Below are 18,914 nucleotides of genomic sequence, written 5' to 3' on the forward strand. Positions count from 1 at the left end.
AAGGACGTGATCATTCAAAATACAGCTGATAACATATGATGAAATCATTATTTTAGCATAAACAATCATTTCTGTTAACACCAGAAGAAACTCACAAAAGACTACAAAAAAATTCATGTCGATCTTCATTTAAAACGTCCAACATCGATTCATAGAATCTTTAGATCAATCTTTAAAGCATTAAACTGACCAGGCCTCAGATTTGTCCCTTACTTTTCCTTCTATGGTGTAGAAGCAGAACGACAGCACCCTCATGTGGACAACGAGGTAATTACTGTACTTCAAACTGTCTGCTGCACTTCTGGGCTGATATTTTGAACTTGAGGAGAGGTTTGAATTAGCACCTTGAATTACAAGATAAGAGACTATTTCGATTTGTATGTCAACGTTCATATGTCTATCTGTTAAATGAATCAATACAGAAACAAACGGACATGGAAATCAAATAGAATTTGTTTTCTATTCATGACAAATCAATCAATCAAGGAAATCGGTAATAATAGCCAGCCCAACAAAAGACGAGACTCTTGCCATGCCATGTTTTAGTCCATAAAAGCCCCAAACCAAGATAACCGGATTATCTCAAGGTGAGTTCAGACGGAGCCATTTCTGACATGATTTGGTACAAAGTTGGTGGAATTAAAATTGGTTCAAAAGTCAACAGACGTTTGCCTCTGGTCAAAGTGATTTTAAACCAGACATAACATGGCACATTTGTGGCTTTTGTGAATCAAATCAAAGCGACTAGAACAGGAGAAAAAAACGTAAATGTACTTAAGAATTCATAGGAAGAAGTGGAGTAAACTGATCTTTATGTGTGAAATGGATAGACTTCCTTTTTTTTTCAGTACGAGTATGAAGCAGACACCTGTATGCACGCATTCCAATATAAACATGTATACAATAACCTGGTGAGAATATTCAGTCCATAACAGGCCACAGATATGAAAGAGCAGAGTGTCTGTGAAAAGAGGATTGCAGCCCCGCATTTACAGATAATCTTTGGTATGAGGCACGGCAAAGAGAAACCTAGGAATTCTCTTCATAAAATGAAAGTGGAAAAGAGCATCAGGCACGCTTTGCTCTGAAAGGCTTCTGCTGCCCAACTGGGTCACATGAATAAAGAGGTTTTAACCTAATTTCTCACATCTCTCACTGTTACGACCATGCCCGACCACAGCCAGAGACAGTGTGTGTGTGTGTGTGATGATGTCGTCTTCAAACATAGATTCAGTCTATAGATTGATTTCACTTCAAATGCAGCTCGCACATCTATCCGGAATATTCCTCGTTTCAGGCTAACAAGTACAATTAATAACGGAGCACAAACAGGATAATAAGGAGAGCAGCTTCAACGGCAAAAAAAATAAGACAAAAGCAAATGAGCTGGCACGGTGGAGCACAGCGTTAGCCCTTGAAGTAATTTACTTCCATCCTGAGTAATGACTCACCACATGGAAAATGATGGTGATGATAGATCAAAAAAAAGGAAAAAAGAGAAAAAAGGACTGCAGGTTTACACAGAGATTACACTGCCCCCTGCTGCACAAATGCTCACATGAGAGGTTACTATGATGCAACTTTGACACATTTATCCATCAATTTGCCCAAAAAATGACTCGGCCAATCAGGGGGAAATTTATGAATAAAAGATGTTACACTACATTATGTGAGCAAAAACATTTTTTTTCAATACTTGACCTTGTAGTATAATAGATTTACAAGCACTGTAACCAACTGTGGTGCCTTTATTTCATAATGCATAGAGAGAGGGTGTTCAACTACATCTACTCTGCATACAGGTCCTTCTTGATTGCTCTTACAGGCATAGACTTCCAAAAGAAACAGAAAAAAGGGAAAGCGTCTAAAATAGAGAGCGGTGATCCCAAAATATGACCATTAATAACCTGTGAATGAAACTCAACAATCAACCCACTCTACCTGCTGTTACCCAAGAACAAACGGTGTTAACGTTCAAATCCTGTAATATTATCTGACCAGGGAGGAAGTTTATTTGCTCTTTCTTACTCTCAAGGTGAAACTGAAAAGACCTTGGAGGTTTGGAGGCAATTTTCATTTTGTATGAAATAGTTATACGAGGGGGAAAAAAAAGCAAAAACAAAGTGAAATGAGATTTATGTTTCAAACCCATTAATGTTTCACAATTGAAATGCTGAGTGTGCATTGAACGTGTGCAGCTCACGGATAATGAAACCTCTGTCGAGTGGTTTTTCTTCAATTTTAAGTCAACAGACGTCAGGTCGTCGTTTCCAAACAAAGGGAAAAAAAATCTTTAATTACAGGCCAGGCAGTAGTGTCTTTGAATTTAACTTGAACAAATACAAAAAAAGGTCTGAAAAGAACTGAACAATGCGAAAGAAAGGTAAGCAGTGAGAGTGAAGAACGTCTTAGTTTGGAGCTTTAAGCTGCCAGTGGCTACAGAAACATCCAAACTCTTTTAGAAAGAGTTTTACAGTGAAGGAGGAGTGGAATTTTTCTCTTTTCTTCTGTCAGACTGGACCTGACAGAGCAACATTGGCCCCAAATGTCCCAGAGCTTTTCTCAGTATTCCCGTCCATGAGGCCCTCTATAGTGCAGATGGACAATGGTTCCCTCTTGTCCCTCTGTGGGACTTGAAGTAAGTCCACTATGGCACAGCTGGGCTTAAGACGCCGGCGTCTAAATGCCCGTTTCTGCGCTCTGGTCTTGTGCAGAGGGATTCCGTCACAGATTCGAGGACAGGCTGTGGTGATGCCACAGAAGGAGGGGTCGTCTGAATGTGAGGACCCCTCTGAGCTTCCCTCTGACACAGAGTCTCTAAATATGGGTTGGAGGAACATTTTTGTAAGGGGTGCAGGTTTCGTGGTGACCGGCACACCGTTACATACAACAGTTCCGTTTCTCAGTTCTGACGCAGCGTGAAAAGAGGCTTTCAGAGTCTCTACTTTGTCTATGGGTTTCAGCTTTCGTCGCCTCCTCTGTGTACGGACAAGTAAGAAATAAGGTTGAAAAAAAGTGATCTTTTGCAACCACGATTTCAAAATGATATTCACCATAATTATTCTGCATTAATGTAATGTAATAACTTTGTCTTTACACACCTTTCTGTTCCCTAGACAAAGGCTCTGTGTTTCGTCTGCATGCAGCATCTCTGGACCTGTGAGCCAAAGAACAAGAAGTGATCAAATTCTGCATCGATTATCCATCAATTGACAAATATAAAGCATTTATCATAATTAGCAAATAAACAGTATAGCGATACCTTCAGCGGCGGCTAATTGGAATGACTCAGAGTTAATCAGTGGATAGGACGCACTTTTCTTCAAGCCAGTCTCCTTACAGGAAGATAACTGCCTGTTATGACAAAAAACATTTATAAACACAAGATTCACAGTTAAAAGGCATCTATGATTAAAATGAGCGTCATCAGATATAAAGGAAACAAGGCTTGCTTAAATTATAATAATGGTACACTCCGTGAAGTCATTTCAATGTTCATTTGCAGTCTACTGTGCCATCCACTGCCACCAACACAATAACACGTCAGTCATGTTGCCAAAAGATTTTGTTGAACAAAGCGTCAGACATGCTGAACATCACTAAACCCAAAAGTCATCACTCAAAAAAAAAATAATCTTACTACTAGAAATATCCAGTGTTTCTACAGCGTTTTTACTTACTCTGACATGTGAACACATATATTTCACCTACCTGACCGATCCTGTAACTCGGTCCGCACCACAAACTTCAGAGGGAAGTTTCTCAACACTCAAGACGCCCTAAAATCTGGAATCTGGACACGATTAACAGTTTCAGCACGAATTCGATGATCTGAGCAAAAATGTTCTGATCTGATCATTTTCCTCAAGTTGAGGCTCTTCAATAATCGGTAAATCTATAACACCCAGTACATAGTGCTGATTGATTTCACTGGGCAATGCGTAATAGTGTCCAGAGGTTGGAGTTATTCATATTTTTTATATTTTAATTAATATTAAGTGTGTAAATTGTGTGGTAGTATTAATTTGGCTTTTTCAGTAACAAATACATGACAATGACAATATAATAATAGTGTTGTCCTTTCCCTTAAGCTCTTACTATTTTGTGTAAAATGAACCTAAAATGTTCACAAATTATTGTTTCTCCGTTGGTTGTGACGTTTTTGAGAGGGTTTTCCCAGCCATAGCTGCAGCTCGCTAATTTGACTAATTCCAAGCGCTAAAGGCTGCATTGTTGGGTAGGTGGCAGTGGTTGGCAAAACTAAACCAAAAAATAAACAGAGTTTTAAGAAATATTATTTAAATAAACTGTATAAATGAGTGAAAGCCTCTCAAGGTCCTGCAAACCTGAACATTTGTCATAAAACCTTTTTTTAGTGATCTATCTTTGCCATGTTGTATCCACCAATGAATATACAACAGCTAAGTAACATTATAAGGTGGTGGATATATGATAATCATCAGTAGACGGTAAAGAGCGCAGTTGTTACCTACCTTTCAGGACAGCAGTAGTTATAGGTCTTAGCTATGGGTGGCTTTGGTTGTGTGACTGGAGGAATGGTTGTGATGCGATAGTGGTTGGTGAACAGCAACAGGCCGAGACACAGACACAGCAACAGAGACAGCAGCAAGTAGTTCTGCCTGTCCGACACCTAAAAACACAAGACAGACGACCATGAACAAAACAGTGGCAATATCTGACGTCAATGTCAAGGACAGAGGTATACAGAAAATGAAAAGAACCTACTGAATATCAAAATATGAAGGAACATTTAAAAGTCTTAAAAGACTAATACATCACAGCCTGGTGGGCAAAGTCCTGGCACATCCTAATGACGTCGTCCCAGAAAAATGGACTAAAAGGTACTCCGTTTAATCCCCCTGATAAAAGCCTCCTGATGACAGATGAAGGTTTTATGCTAAGAGTGTTGTATCTACCTCACTCTGCAGCTGGCTCACTTTGACAGACAGGTTAAGAACCAGCTGAGTCACATTCTCCAGCTGGCCCTGCAGCAACTGAATAGACTCGGTCTGACGCAGGTCCTGCGGAGAGGACAAAAATCGTGAAATAACTGCAATCTCATGCACACAGACTCAGATTTGCTTGAGTGAAAATATGCAAATATACACATGTTTTTTTTAAGTAATCAAAGCAGTTTCATGATTGTGGCAAAATAAGCAGGGTACAAGGCACAGACTGGCATGTGATCTTAAATGGTCAATATGCAGATGCATCACACATCCATCTGTCCTTAAGTGTGTGTGTGTGTGTGGAGGGGAAGGGGAAGGGGTATCTCTGATGCTATAGCAGCATAGACAACTCTTTGCAATTGTACTTAAACGATACTGATCAGTGCAACTTTACTCCCAAATCAGGTAAGCTTTTGGAGGGAGACCTTGTTCAAGTGTATCTTAATGGAACTGGCCTGGACTAACATTAGTCTCACCTGTTCCTCTGCTATTGTAGAGGTGTTCTGGAGTTTGATGACGGTTTTGTTGAAAGCCTTCTGCATCTCCTCCATCTGCTTGCGATACCTTGGATGAAAACACGTAAGAAGAAATCGTAGTATCATCCTCTGTTCATGCATGAAGGTCAGACTCAGATTTGTGTGCCAAATCCTTCACCTCTGACTGAGCTGCTCCAGGTAGCGCCCGCTGAGGGACATGTTCACCTCTAGGGCCTTGATGCGATTGTTGAGTCTCATGAACACCGACTCCTTCTGGCTGGAGCCGTGCACCTGGTTGCCATTCTGCTCTGTGCCATTGGGGGTCTCTGCATAGATATCTAGGGGGGATGGCGGCGTAGGTAAGGGAGAAGAGGGACGAGGCAACTGGCCGTTACCGTTGGATGATGAGATGTTCTCCATGAAATCCTCAGTCTTCGTTTCAGCGATGACCGAGGGGCCACTAGAGGGCTCAAGTTCTGTGACTGTGTCCGGAGTGGGTTGGGACAACTCTGTGGGATCTGTGCTGCTCTTAGGTACAGAAGGTGGGTCAGGGTGATGTTCTAAAGGAACAGAGGTGGTAGGTAGGACAACCTCAGACTGATACGTCTTATCTGGGATTTGGACAGGAGTACTTAACTCTGACTGAGAAACATCAACATTAGGCTTCTCTTCCTCATCAGTAATTTCTGCTGAGGTATCGTAAATTGTGGAACTGGGTTTCACATCGACAGAGCTACTGAGAGAGACCGACAGCTCGTTGTTCTTCTCTGTAGCCAGCACATCCAGACTCTGCTCAGGCCTTTGCTCTTTCACCGTTTCCTCATAAGGTGGCTGTGGTGTCTCCACAGGAGGAGTCGGTGTGAGGGCAGATGAATCGGTGGCACTGGGTTCGAGGAGGCTCGAGGTCTGACTGGGCTCCAGCACAGGAGGATCGGACACAGACTCTTTATGAGAATCGACCGTGTTCCCTGGAGGCAGTGGTGATTCTGACGGGCTGGCTCCACTTTCTGGCTGCGGCTCAGCTGAAGCTTGCTCATTTTCATGGAGCTGCTGTACCTCGCTGTGGTGCCAAGTGGGTATTATAGGAAGAATATTTTGATTTCTGTCCGATGGTTGGCATTTTCTCTTTTTGGACAGCAGCGCTGATGACTGCTGGACGAGATATTCCATAAGGGAAACTGTAGAGGAGCATGACGAAGAAAGTAGTGCACAGTAATTCTGATGATTTTGTTGTTGTTGCTCATGACGATCCATTATCTCTTTTTCTTCATCCAACTCTTCTTCCTTATCTAAAAGGGTGATCATGGAGCTGATAGGTTTTTCCTCATCTTTCTCTTCGGTATCAATTGATATTTCATCTACTGGGGGGAGCTCTTGTTTGCCAACATCTGTATCATCGGGCATCTCTGATGGAGGAGTCTCAGTAGAGGGGGCTTCTATTTCAGGGATACCGGAGTCTGGTAATAATTCAGCCTCTTCAGTGTCTGGACTAGAGACAGAAAAAGACAATAGCACACAGTAAATGCAATACTACTGAAAGGGGAAAACATTATTCGGCCTTCTCTAAAGTTATCAGCTCCCATTCCTAAGCACAAGCTTAAACAATTCAGGACGGCGCCTTCCGCAACTGTTGTAATCACAGCGACCTCGGTATAGCACTGGCTCCAGTCTGTTGTCTACAGAATTCATCTCTTCATATTTTCGCTGAGCCTGACCGGAATGGGGCAGACGACTAAGGACGCTGCTGTGCAATCCTCCCCAAGGTCAGCTTCATGTATCAGCAGAGAAAGCACCTTTGAGTATCCTAACTCTGGGACTCACAGGCAGAGGATGCCCAACTGTTAACATACTTGTTTTATGTTTGGCATTGTCTCAGTTCTTCTCAGATCTGAGTTGCTTCCAATAAAGCTTTTCAACTAAACTCATCTCTGACTCCAGGAAACTCCATCTTCGGTCGACTCACTAAATAATCAAATCTCCGCAACAACTACAACTACAAAACTCAACACACCGCCGCAAAATGATATAAATTCACTAGTTGGCAATGATATTAGAAACAATTTTGCATAAACTGACCAATATAACTAAACTATTAAGTATTTGCTAATTCTGTCAATTTAATAAAAGTGCTACTACGCTGAAAAAAAACCCCAGAATGCCCAATTAAACCATGATGAAATATCTAACATCAGTCAGTACAGCTGTCATAGTGAAATTCCATCTTCTATGTTCTTAAATTGTGCACACCTGTCTTTATGTTTGATAACAGATTGAATCCTGCAGGAGGAAAGTTCTGTGATCTCTCACAGATGATTCTCTCAGCTGCTCTGAGCTGGAGGGGGTTCGTTGATTCACCTTGATAATTATCAACTGATTTCAAATATCAATAAGTATAAAATATTGACTATTCAGTAGCCTATTCATGCTTTTCTCCTACCTGTCCAGTCTCTTACTTATTACTCACAATTGTTGCATTAAACAGAACCTAAGCAAAAATCTGATATGACTGATATTTATTTGTATATAAATTATGCAGTTGGATGTTGTACAATGTAAAAATTATACATTTGGTTACTTGCTGAAGTGAGTAAGTGAGTAATGTTATGAAACTCGTTGGACAGTACTCACTCCAAGATCACATCTGTTGTGGGCGTTTGTGTCGTAGTGTCAATCTCTGCTGATGGGTCTGTCATGTTCACTTGATGGGATGAAATATTGGCTAAAAAAAAAAGTAAAGGAACACACATGTTGACTGCACTACGTGTTATTATGACAAACTCCACTCCACGTTCGTTATGTCCAGCTCATACCTTGCATGTCAGGGTTTCCACCGAGAACGTTGACAGCAATATCATTGACCATTTTCAAAATAACCTCTGAAGAGGAGAAAAAAAGTCAGAGAGTAAAATGTTAACGCAGTGATGCAGGTCGTCTGTATGTAGTAGAATTCCCTTTCAGCTACAACTTACCTTTCGCAGATCCAATCAGATTCTTGGATTTGACTTCACCAGGATACCCAGGATAATCTGGAGGAAGCAGTGCATCAATTAAAACATAATAATTCCTTTAGTCCGATGCTTGAACTCTAATAAAGATTTTACATATATAGAAGTTAACCTCAAACAACACTAAACCTGTCATAGTAATCACAAAAATGAAATACAGCACAGTATGAACAAGAGTATCCTAGAAGACAATATGCCACAAAACCACTCATGACGTCACCTCATTATGCCACTTTCACTTATTGTGTGAAAATTCCTTTTTCACAGCAGCTCTAAAGAGACACTTACATTGAGACAGTAAATATTTTTATAAGGCGAACAACATGTCAAACCCTCAAACGCAAAACATTTTTTTTATAAAATCATATTTATTACTATGACAAACTCTACTTGAGTTATTACCTTGTTCATCATCCTGATCGTCTGGTCTCTCTGGGGGATCAGTGATCTCATCATACTCTTCCACCATACTTGTACCGAACACCCTGGCACAGAAAGAACATTCATAATCATTGAATTATCATTTTCTAAAACAGAAGCACTTATTTACACAGGTCATGTAGCATGACTAGAGTCATCTGTGATCCTATTAACATTCAATATTTATCAAAAGTGAGTACTCAACACCAGGAGTAAATGTATGTTTTGTTGATAGGGCTGTTTCAAGAAAACACAAAACAGGAAACAGTATGTTGCCACTTCCTTAAGAGCTGTTAAAGCTCAATGCTACATGTGTTGGTTTCACTTCTTTTGTGTGAAAGCTTAAGCCATATTATTTATTTTTACAATTTGCAATGGTGGATTACAGCTAATCCCCCCCCCTTTCTCCTCATGTGGAGGATAAAGTGGTAGAAAATGGATGGATGAATGGATTACAGCTAACATTATTAATGATCGACACCAGCTACAGTTCATGCAGTGTACAACAAATTATCACCTGGAGAACAAGGCAACCATACAAACATGTCTTAGTTTACATTGCAATTGATACATTTGGCTTGCCCTGACTTTATTCAAGAGCATAAAGTCTTCATTATTTATTATTGCATTTCTATTTTCCTTTACCTTATGAGACTGAGGGGGCAGAAATGTTCGGAGCCAAAGTGAGAGACCAGCTCTACCTAAAAAGAAACAAAAAAAAAACAATCAGAGATTATAATAGAAAAGTGTGATTTGTTATTCCCCATGCAAATCACCACCACAAGGATTGGACTCGTTATGAACAATCAGCAAATCTGCTATGTTGTACATTTAAGACGATGGGTTATCAGGAAACACAGATGGACTGAAGGGCAGCGGTTAATGTGCGATGAGTGGGAGAAACAAATTTGAACATATAAACGAGTAAACGTTCATTATGTACAACATGAAAGTATTCTAGTTAGCTAGTTTTGATTCAGTGTAAAGACAGCCACACCACAAGGTCAAAAGACAAAAAATACATTCCCTTGCACATTTACAATTCAGCTGACTCAACCACAGACTTCTGCTAGAAATGCAAGCTAACCTTTATGTACTTGGTGAAGATCTGAAGCAAAGGATATGGAGAAAGGAGAGAGGAAATTAGAGACTTTTATACATGCGTTCATACATGCATTCAGAATTACAATTACTAAAATGATGCCATTGTGTGAAATCTCGTAATTTAATCTCAAATATAATACTTTGTCTTTTCTCTACATTTGCTGGTGTTTGACAGTAACACATAGATGTCAAGACCTTTTACAATACCATCTCAAAATAGTCATTCTATCATTCTCAAAAGCAAAAGAACATAAAAAAGGAAAGAGAAAACTTCAAAGAGAATCAGAGAGAAAATGTACAGAAACAATCCTTAAGATACATGTCATGTTACATCATTCATCTGTATTCTGGGATGACAGTAAATCACTGCAACTACACATAATAAAGACATGTGCAAAGGCAGAGTGAACAGAAAAAACAATGTGCTCACCTTCACATATTTAGCATAAAGATGCTCATCTAATGGGAAGCTCTGGACTGTGCGTTCATCTCTGGCGTGGAAGGTTCCCAGCTTTAGCCACTTGTTTGTTGGGTATCTGAAGGATCGAAATACTACATTTTAGTGGTCCGGATGTTGTGACTCATTACTAAATCACACAAAAGAACATTAAAATGCCCTTATATTTATAGAACAATCAGACAGAATCAAATATAATTAACTCTAGAAATCTTCCAACTGTCAAATTCATGTTTATGATCCATATTAGCTGATGATTTAACATTTAACATTTCCCCTCTGTCATATTTACTAGCAGCAGTGCATACCTATCACTAATGGAAACCAGAAAGTCTTTGGGAGTAGAGGAAAAGAGTTCAAAGTTAGCAATGTCCAACTGCTTCACCTGGATGGGCTCACAGAGCTCAATGACGAACCTGAAAGAGTTATAATAAGACAGTGGACATCAGTAATATCAGTCTTACATACTGTAAACAAGTTACCTGTATGGATAGAGAGCAGGAGACGTACAAACATTACATACCAGATCTTATTACTACAGGGGTTTAACATGTACAAGTCCATGTTCTCCTTCAATATGGCTGAAGTACTCTGCAAAAAGACAAACAAAAAGGGATAAATAAATTTGTATTAGGTCAACATGTGACAGAACAAGCTACTCTGTCTGCAAGAGATACCTTAGCCTCTTGGTTAGCACCAAGAATCTTGGCTCCACATTCCACTGAGGCATAGTTATTGAAGTTCTTCTGAGTCTTCTTCAGTGTCTGAGAACCTCCATTGTTAGACGTATGAGGAAACAAAGCTACAGTGGAAAAACAACAACTGTGGTTTAAAATCCAGTCTCTAGTTTGAGATCAACCATCCTTTTAATGTTTTAATACAAAAGTCTTACTCTTCTCTTTCTCCACCTCCATAACCTTCCTCTTCCACTCATCAAAAGTAGGTATGTCCTCTGGGTCTTTGCTGCTCACACTGGAATCTGTGTCTGTGGTAGCAGGGGAGCTCTGGTCCTGTTAAAGATGAAGAGAACATGACTGGGACAATTCCTCTGACAGTGAGGAAAGACAAAAACATCACTGTTCCTTACCTGCTCTTTCACCATGTGTGACTTGTAAGCATCTATATGCTGTGTGGCAGGAGTCAGAGAAGGATCAGTGAGGCCGTTACTACCTGTAGTGTAACTGGAGCTGTTCTCCAGAACTGTTGGAGGACTGCTGTCAAAAAAAACACAAGTCATATCAGTCTTTTAAATTGAACTTTACCCAGATTCTGGGGGTGATTAACACTCTAATCCAAAGACAACAATGCAAGAGAAATGTTGGCATTCTTTTGCACTACCCACCTCTCACTTTCATATGTGTTGTTTTCTTGTTCTTCACAGACAGAAGGGGGCAGGTCCACTTCAGTGACCTCAGATACATCTACATTAGGTGAATCATCTAAAACTCTAAAATGAAAGAAAAAAATCAATCCTTAAACTGGCAGGGAAACAGCTGCAGCTTGTTTCTCTGTACACAACTGGGTTTATAGCACTCAATAAGACAATTGAGTATTTTTATTGATGGTTGATATAATACATGACCAGATTATAAAAAGACATTAAGCAATAACACCCTACCCATTTGGGATGTTCTCTTGAAGATCGAGAATGTCGGGATTGTCTTTAGGCTCAGCAGTAAAACCAGAGACCGGTTCAGAGGACGGAACCAGTTCATCTGAATCTTGCTCTTGAACGACTGATGAATCATCATTTAGATTTTCTGAGCTTGGCTGAGTTTCTGGTTGTGTTTGTAAACTGTCCTCCTCTGCCACCACTTCTTCCTCAACGTCCAACCCCTTCTCTTCAAAGGCCTGATGGAAAAACAGAAAGAGACTTGAGCTGTCCAGTTTGTTGTTGTAATGGTTAGCCCATTAGCCGGAGCTGGACACAAACTCTTGAATCAATAAAACGTCCAGGAACAGTCAATAAAAAGAATTGCATGGAAAGATTGAAGCCTTACTGCTTATCCAGGTCTGAAATTAAGTTTATTTGAATGTCCCAAAGCTTTTAATTACGGAAATGGTGCAACTTTACCTCTGATTGTTGTGTATCTTTGTCCTGTGTTGTTTGCTCATCATTTTGCTGAGTATCTTCTAACAACAGCTCATTTCCAGACAACGGGGCAGCCAAGACCGAGTGCTCCTCAACCTGGAAGAGAAATGTACTATCATGTAGAATACCAAAATGCACACACAACAATTTGTAATCTGAAAATAGCCACTCGACATATACTTCTGTGCAAACACTCTTGTGTAACTGTGCTGGTCTGAAATGTGTCTTTAAGATAGCAGGTCTCTTGTATACAAAAAATATTATCTCAAACAGCAACCTGTCAAATATTTGTGCAAATGTAATATGATTCGGCTTATGCTACCTTGTGATCAGGAGTATTTTGCACCAACTCTTCCTCCGAACTGAAGTCCTGTGAAGACACGGGCCTCTCAGGCTCTTGGTGCGACTCTGTGCAACCAACATAGCAACTCGGGTACCTAATAGAAAAAATTATGAATGTCAGGTTAACTGAACACAGGTCAGTTCATGTTACATTTATCAAAATATCCTGGCATCTGGGAAAGAAGTGCTGAGCAGAGACAGCTGCAACCCAGTGTCACATCGTGATGTAGTGAAGAAAGCCACGTGGCTTGTACACCAGCACAATATATCTTATCTGCATGCAGTCATGGAAAAACTGTACACCCACACACAAGTTTCATATTTCACAACCGGACGCGAAGAAGAACTTGAATTTTTTTTTATTTTTAATAGAATCACTTGAGTGAAAAAGGCACAATTTCTGGCATTGAAAATGCAGAACAAGCTAAATTTTCAGTTGGCTATTTTTATACACGTTAAAATTCCCCTCGAAACACCACTGCTGGGTGGGAATGTGTCAGAAAATAGTTCAAGGTCAATTCCTGGCAGGGAAGCAAAAATAAATAACAATATCAAAATGCTTTAAAATAACAACATGGAAATGTCATTCTGTTCATGTCTTAAAGGTCAAACCCCAACAGCGACAGCAACTTGTCCATTACCCAGGCTTTTATCTGGATCTTATTCAATATTCCAGCTCAAGTTCTTTGTCAATTAATGGACTGGAAGCTTCTTTTTTTTTTTTAAATCTGCCTTGAGAGGCTAGACTAGTCAAAGACACTGTACAGTGAACAAAGTGAGCATTGGTTTTCTATTTGAAAGTCAGGAGCCATTATGCAAGTCCTCAGGGAGCATGTGTTTTTTAAAAGCATGACCTGTTAATTAATAAACTACATGGTTACAGATACAACAGAGTCAAAGCAGATGAGATCATCATAAGAAGAGGAAATTATACAACTTTGCATTGATTAAATATGTAGTTAGAGCTGGGCAATGACTCAATAACAATAAATCTCATGCTCTAATTTTCTTCAATATCGAAATAAATAAGGTTCAGTGCATATTAATATAACGTCTATGCCACATGTGGAGACTCAAAAATTGATTATTATTAAAAATGTTTTGCATCAGATTTGCTAAATGTAGTATGATGTATTATATGTGTTGTCTTGCATAAATAATATCAATGTACTATTTATTTTTAGTATTGTTTACTTCATGACATTGGTAAAAAAAAAGACATAAATACAAAACCTCTGGATATTGAAATATAACGCACTTCTTTTTACATGTACCTTTGACACCTGTGCTGGGGCCTTTTTTCACATTTGACATGATGACATGTTGAAGCACAGGTGTTACTGATAAGCCCTGAAATGTTTACTATGAGCCAGCATGCTAAAGAAGCTAAATTGACCTCAGCTGTCATTAATTTGACGATTTACACGTGCTTTTGCAATTCCTGTAACCTACCAAAAATGTCAGCCATGAAACAGGCCAGTAAACCTCAATGAGCTGATTGACTTAATGTCAGTGTTAAACTAGAGCAGACTCAACTCACATGTTCTGTGAAACAGTTAACATTAAAAGGACAACAATAGAATTCCTCTCAGCTTCACTGCAAAATGAAAGCTAAAGCAGCTCTGCTGAATGTAGGTGACACAGATCCCAACACCATACTACATCGTTTACCTCCCCCTCCTCTATCTGTAGTCTGACATCCTCTGACATTAAGGCTACAGCCCCTGATCATCCTGCATAATCTCCCTCTGCTGACGTTGCTGTGCTCTGTCACAGACCAGCGAAGAGGGTCTAATCCTGTCAGGAGCTGATGAACCAAATCTAAATATCATAAGCTAACGTGAGCTCTGTCACAGTAAGGGTCGTGGGACTCAACAGTCAGTAAAGTGCAGTGGACACAGTGGACACAGTCTTAGTCATGTGTCTTCCATTAGGTTTGCACTTTGGAATAAGACTTTGATCGGTCTTTCCCACAAACTCAGTCAGCGTGTGTTCTGATGTTGATGAATGTGTGCGTTTTGTTTTTTGATTCATAGACGTGTGTGGTTTACCCATTAGATGCTGTAAAACTGGCAGTAAAAGTGAACAGAAATGTATTTATGGAATTGGGTCGCTTTTTTTTACACTTTAAAATGTAGGTCCCCATACGAATTTGAGAAACTGGCTGTCATTTTACTGGTCAATGAATAGGTAAGGGACATAATGATAGTTAGTATTCTATTTGTTTTATTGTGGGTGCAATGTTTTGCTTATTTAAGTGTGAGCAACTGATACTGGAATTTCCCCAAGGGCTTGATTAAAGTATCTATGGTGAGCTGGTGTGAATATTTATAACATTTTCACATATCAACAAAGTGACTTGAGCATATCTGCAAATAAATTATGACCATCTATAATTCCAAAGAAACATACAATTTAATTCTTAATGTCAAGGATTCCAGTTAAAGACATCTTCAATTATAACTACTTGGAATTAAGCTGTAGATCAGGGGGTTTGCAAACGTTTTAAGTAACACCAGTTACAAGAAGATAATGTGTTCTTTCGTCTCCCTCACATATACTTCATAGAGTGGTATAGCGAAATTAGATTAAGATGGAAGCGAGACAAGGCGACTCCAATTATTATGTATTATAGTATTATTGTTAGTGTTATTTTCTACACACTGGTCAAAATTGCTCAGCACCACTCGATCACATAGCCTGGTATTTACAGTAGAACAGTATATCCTCCATGCACCACCAGAGGAAGCTGGCGTACCACACTGGTAGTACATAAACCACAGTAAATTACTGAAAATTGTAGCCAGGTATAGGTATCCAGGTGTAGGTATGTGTAATGATAATAATTAAGCAATCTATCAATAAATATATATATCTTACTTACTTTCCTCCGTTTTTAAGGGCAACTTGTTTACTCTCGGTGTTAAACGTAGCTAGTTTAAGCTAACTCCTGACATATCAAAAGTCAGCCAGGTGCCACATCACAGCACAGTGTTGATGCTAACTAGCCAACTAGCCAGTGCGTCGCAGCATGTTTTATCCTTCACCGCCGTGATGCAAGTCTGCTAGTTTGTTGGTGTTCGTATTCAGTATTTAGCCATGGAACAGCAGAACCGTCGTGTTTAAAGGGAACATGTATTCCAACTTACCGGGAGACTACAGCTACACACAGCCACACTGACACAATTCGCCATAACAGTGGTGTCATCTTCATCCCTCTCCTGCCGGGACAGTCATCCTCGCCGTACACACAAATGGCAAATGTGTTATTGTTGTCGGGCAGCGCTTGTTCAACGACGTCTCCCGTGAACTTTGCTAACTACCGTCCGCTGCCTCTGTTGTGGAGCGTGTGATGCTAACCGCTGTCACCCACACGCAACCTGCCACTAAAGTGTCACTGTGCGTGTCAGTGTGTCCGCAGACCAATGAGAGGACGGAGCCGCTGTTGCGCAGTTCAAACCGGCTGTGCTTGTGATGGGAGCGCTCGTTTCATCATCTGTGGGCGCACCCCAGTTGGCGGAGCTTCGCTAAACCTTCGCAGTATCTCAACAAAGAAGACGCTATGTTACGTTCTCCATCCTTTTATCTTTTTTATCTGTTTTTCTAAGGCAAATGTTTTGTATTATTTTTATTCCCTTTTATTCTTTTATAGTTTATTTGACTATATGGATAGTAATCCAATAATTATGAGATAGTAGGTTAATTATGAGATTGTATCCCATTATAATAAGTCATAATCCTGAGAAAGTATCTCATAGAGAATAAGACAAAATTATGAGATACTTTCGCGTATATTCGAGTGGCGCAAACGGGCTTCCGTACTATACTGTCCATAGTATTCTGATTGCAGTGGAATTCATTTTTAAAGTTTCCGAATAAACAAATATCTATTTTTTATTATTAATTATGTATATATAAATTTTTTATCGTCACCATCATCCTCATCGGTCTTAAAAAAACAAAAAACAAATCGGACAAAAGAGAGCTTCAATTCCACATATTCTACGTTGAATTGCCAAACTGTAAATGCATTTATAAATGTGAACGCTAGAGGGAGCGCTCTACTCGACTGTGCAACATTAGCCAGCTATTATTTGATACCGGTTCATCTAAGATTTCACCTGTGATTTTTAAACACATCTTTAAATACAAAATACATCTAAAAAAAATGACAAATGGGAACTGTGACTGTGAGTGCTTTGATTCCTCAGTGATTAAATTATCATAATGGATATGGAGAGTATTTGGATTTTATATCTCATATCATATCTGTGGTGTTTACTAATAAGCTGTTGGAAGCAGCAATAATACCACACATAGTAGAATTAGAAAATTAGGCAATCACAGGATTTGTGATCAGGACTAATTATGACTCATTTTATTCATAGACAGTCCAGTAAATCCTGAAGCTTTAACCAAGAAGAAATGCGCTGACAATATATGACATTATGAGGAAGAAGTTTATTGGGGAGCGATACAGAGACACATAAAATAACAACTGATGCAATTCCCCAGTTAAACCTGATGCCCTCTGCTAAATAATACCATCTTATAACACCTGGAACCATTTCCTTGTTAGTCTTCAGCATTATTTTTCTTCAAATTCACAATTCTCTTTCTACATTTAGCTTTGGCAATACAGAATTGTAATTCATGCCAGTAAGGCAGTCTAAAGAGAGAAGAGAGTGTTGAGTGAACAGAGAGACGGAGAACAATTAAAGCGCTAGGATCTTTGATTAGGTCTTTATAGTCCACAGGTACAGTATCTCCTTATCATCTATATACATCAGAACACAGTTTGGGCCCACGTACACAATAACAACCTGACAGAGAAGCACTTGAACAACGATGACACCACCTTACGCTCTGATGCATATGCTGACTGACTGTCTGGCTTTTGGTGGAGGAAAAGAGAAGGACCGGTCGTTTGTGATGGACGTGGGGTTGAGTGTGTTTCAGACCTGAGAAAGGCTAAATGGAAACATATAACGCATGGTCTTTGTTCATCTGTGGATGTTGTTTTCTGCCACATTAAGTCATAAGCATGTGTGTGTGTGTGTGTGTGTGTGTGTGTGTGTGTGTGTGTGTGTGTGTGTGTGTGTGTGTGTGTGTGTGTGTTTAAAGTGGCAAGTTCCATCTCAGCAGTCAGCGTCCAGATCGGAGCATAAGGCTGCATGGGTTTTTTGTTTTTAAGTTGACCACTGATACAGCACAGGTGGACACCTATGACGAGGTGAAATGATGAGTGTTATTGTGGCTGTTTCCATATAGAGAATACTAAAGGGGGCTTCCTCAGCCTTGCTAAGTGTGTATGGCTGCTACTACAACACAGGAACAACTCACAAAAGTCCAACATTAAATTTACCCCCGGGGAGGGGGTGAGGGGGGTTATGATTCATCGTTAACAGCTCTGAACATGAAAACAAATAGAAGTGAAACGCCAACAAACGTGCAGACAGACGGCACATGCACACATGTCCTCGCACACACCCTGACACACGGACACAACGTTATACTCACACTCAAAACACGCACGTACGCACACACACCGAGATACAACTTGTGTTCCTTGGAGAACATTAAGCTGATAATTAACACCTAATGTGTGTGTGTGTAGGGGGTGGGGTTATTATTATTATTATACAATAAATAAATACAATACTAAATGAAATTCAGCCTACATATAGGCAAATTCATCCCTTCCCTGAATACATACATACACACACACGCGCACGCACACACACACTCTAAATCCATACACACTCCCATGCAATAAAAGCAGCTTATGTGCCATGCTGCATTTTGGAATGAGTAGGGCAGTACGACTGCTGAGCGTTTTTTATGTAGAAGCAGCAAGTGGTGGTGGAGGAGGAGGAGGAGGAGGTGCTGAGGGGGTCTGTGGGGGTGAAGCGGTCCCAGGGACTGATGGGGAAGTGGATCTGCGAAAAGCAAACCTGGACCACAAGCGAGCAACAAGCGCACAGATACATACACCACAAGACAAGTACCATACTGTACATAGATATATGGACATCTTCACCTGGCAGG

General features: G+C 39.9%; 1 protein-coding gene across 1 annotated transcript; it reads right to left on the reverse strand.

The window, feature by feature from the left end:
* Nucleotides 1–2,510: 2,510 nt before the first annotated feature.
* LOC310926780 (SUN domain-containing ossification factor) lies at nucleotides 2,511–13,504 on the reverse strand (the record flags this gene model as incomplete). Its single annotated transcript, XM_083888967.1, has 24 exons — nucleotides 2,511–2,978; nucleotides 3,102–3,157; nucleotides 3,263–3,354; nucleotides 4,494–4,651; nucleotides 4,938–5,042; nucleotides 5,447–5,534; nucleotides 5,625–6,935; nucleotides 8,075–8,165; nucleotides 8,257–8,322; nucleotides 8,416–8,472; nucleotides 8,854–8,936; nucleotides 9,517–9,572; nucleotides 9,959–9,979; nucleotides 10,406–10,511; nucleotides 10,741–10,848; nucleotides 10,956–11,023; nucleotides 11,110–11,234; nucleotides 11,325–11,442; nucleotides 11,520–11,646; nucleotides 11,775–11,879; nucleotides 12,051–12,283; nucleotides 12,507–12,620; nucleotides 12,847–12,961; nucleotides 13,479–13,504. The coding sequence occupies 24 exons, from the start codon at nucleotides 13,502–13,504 to the stop codon at nucleotides 2,511–2,513; spliced, it is 3,897 nt and encodes a 1,298-aa protein (XP_083745093.1).
* Between the last annotated feature and the right edge of the window lie 5,410 nt (nucleotides 13,505–18,914).

This window comes from Microchirus variegatus, assembly GCF_963457635.1.
Source record: "Microchirus variegatus genome assembly, chromosome: 5".
NCBI lineage: Eukaryota > Metazoa > Chordata > Actinopteri > Pleuronectiformes > Soleidae > Microchirus > Microchirus variegatus.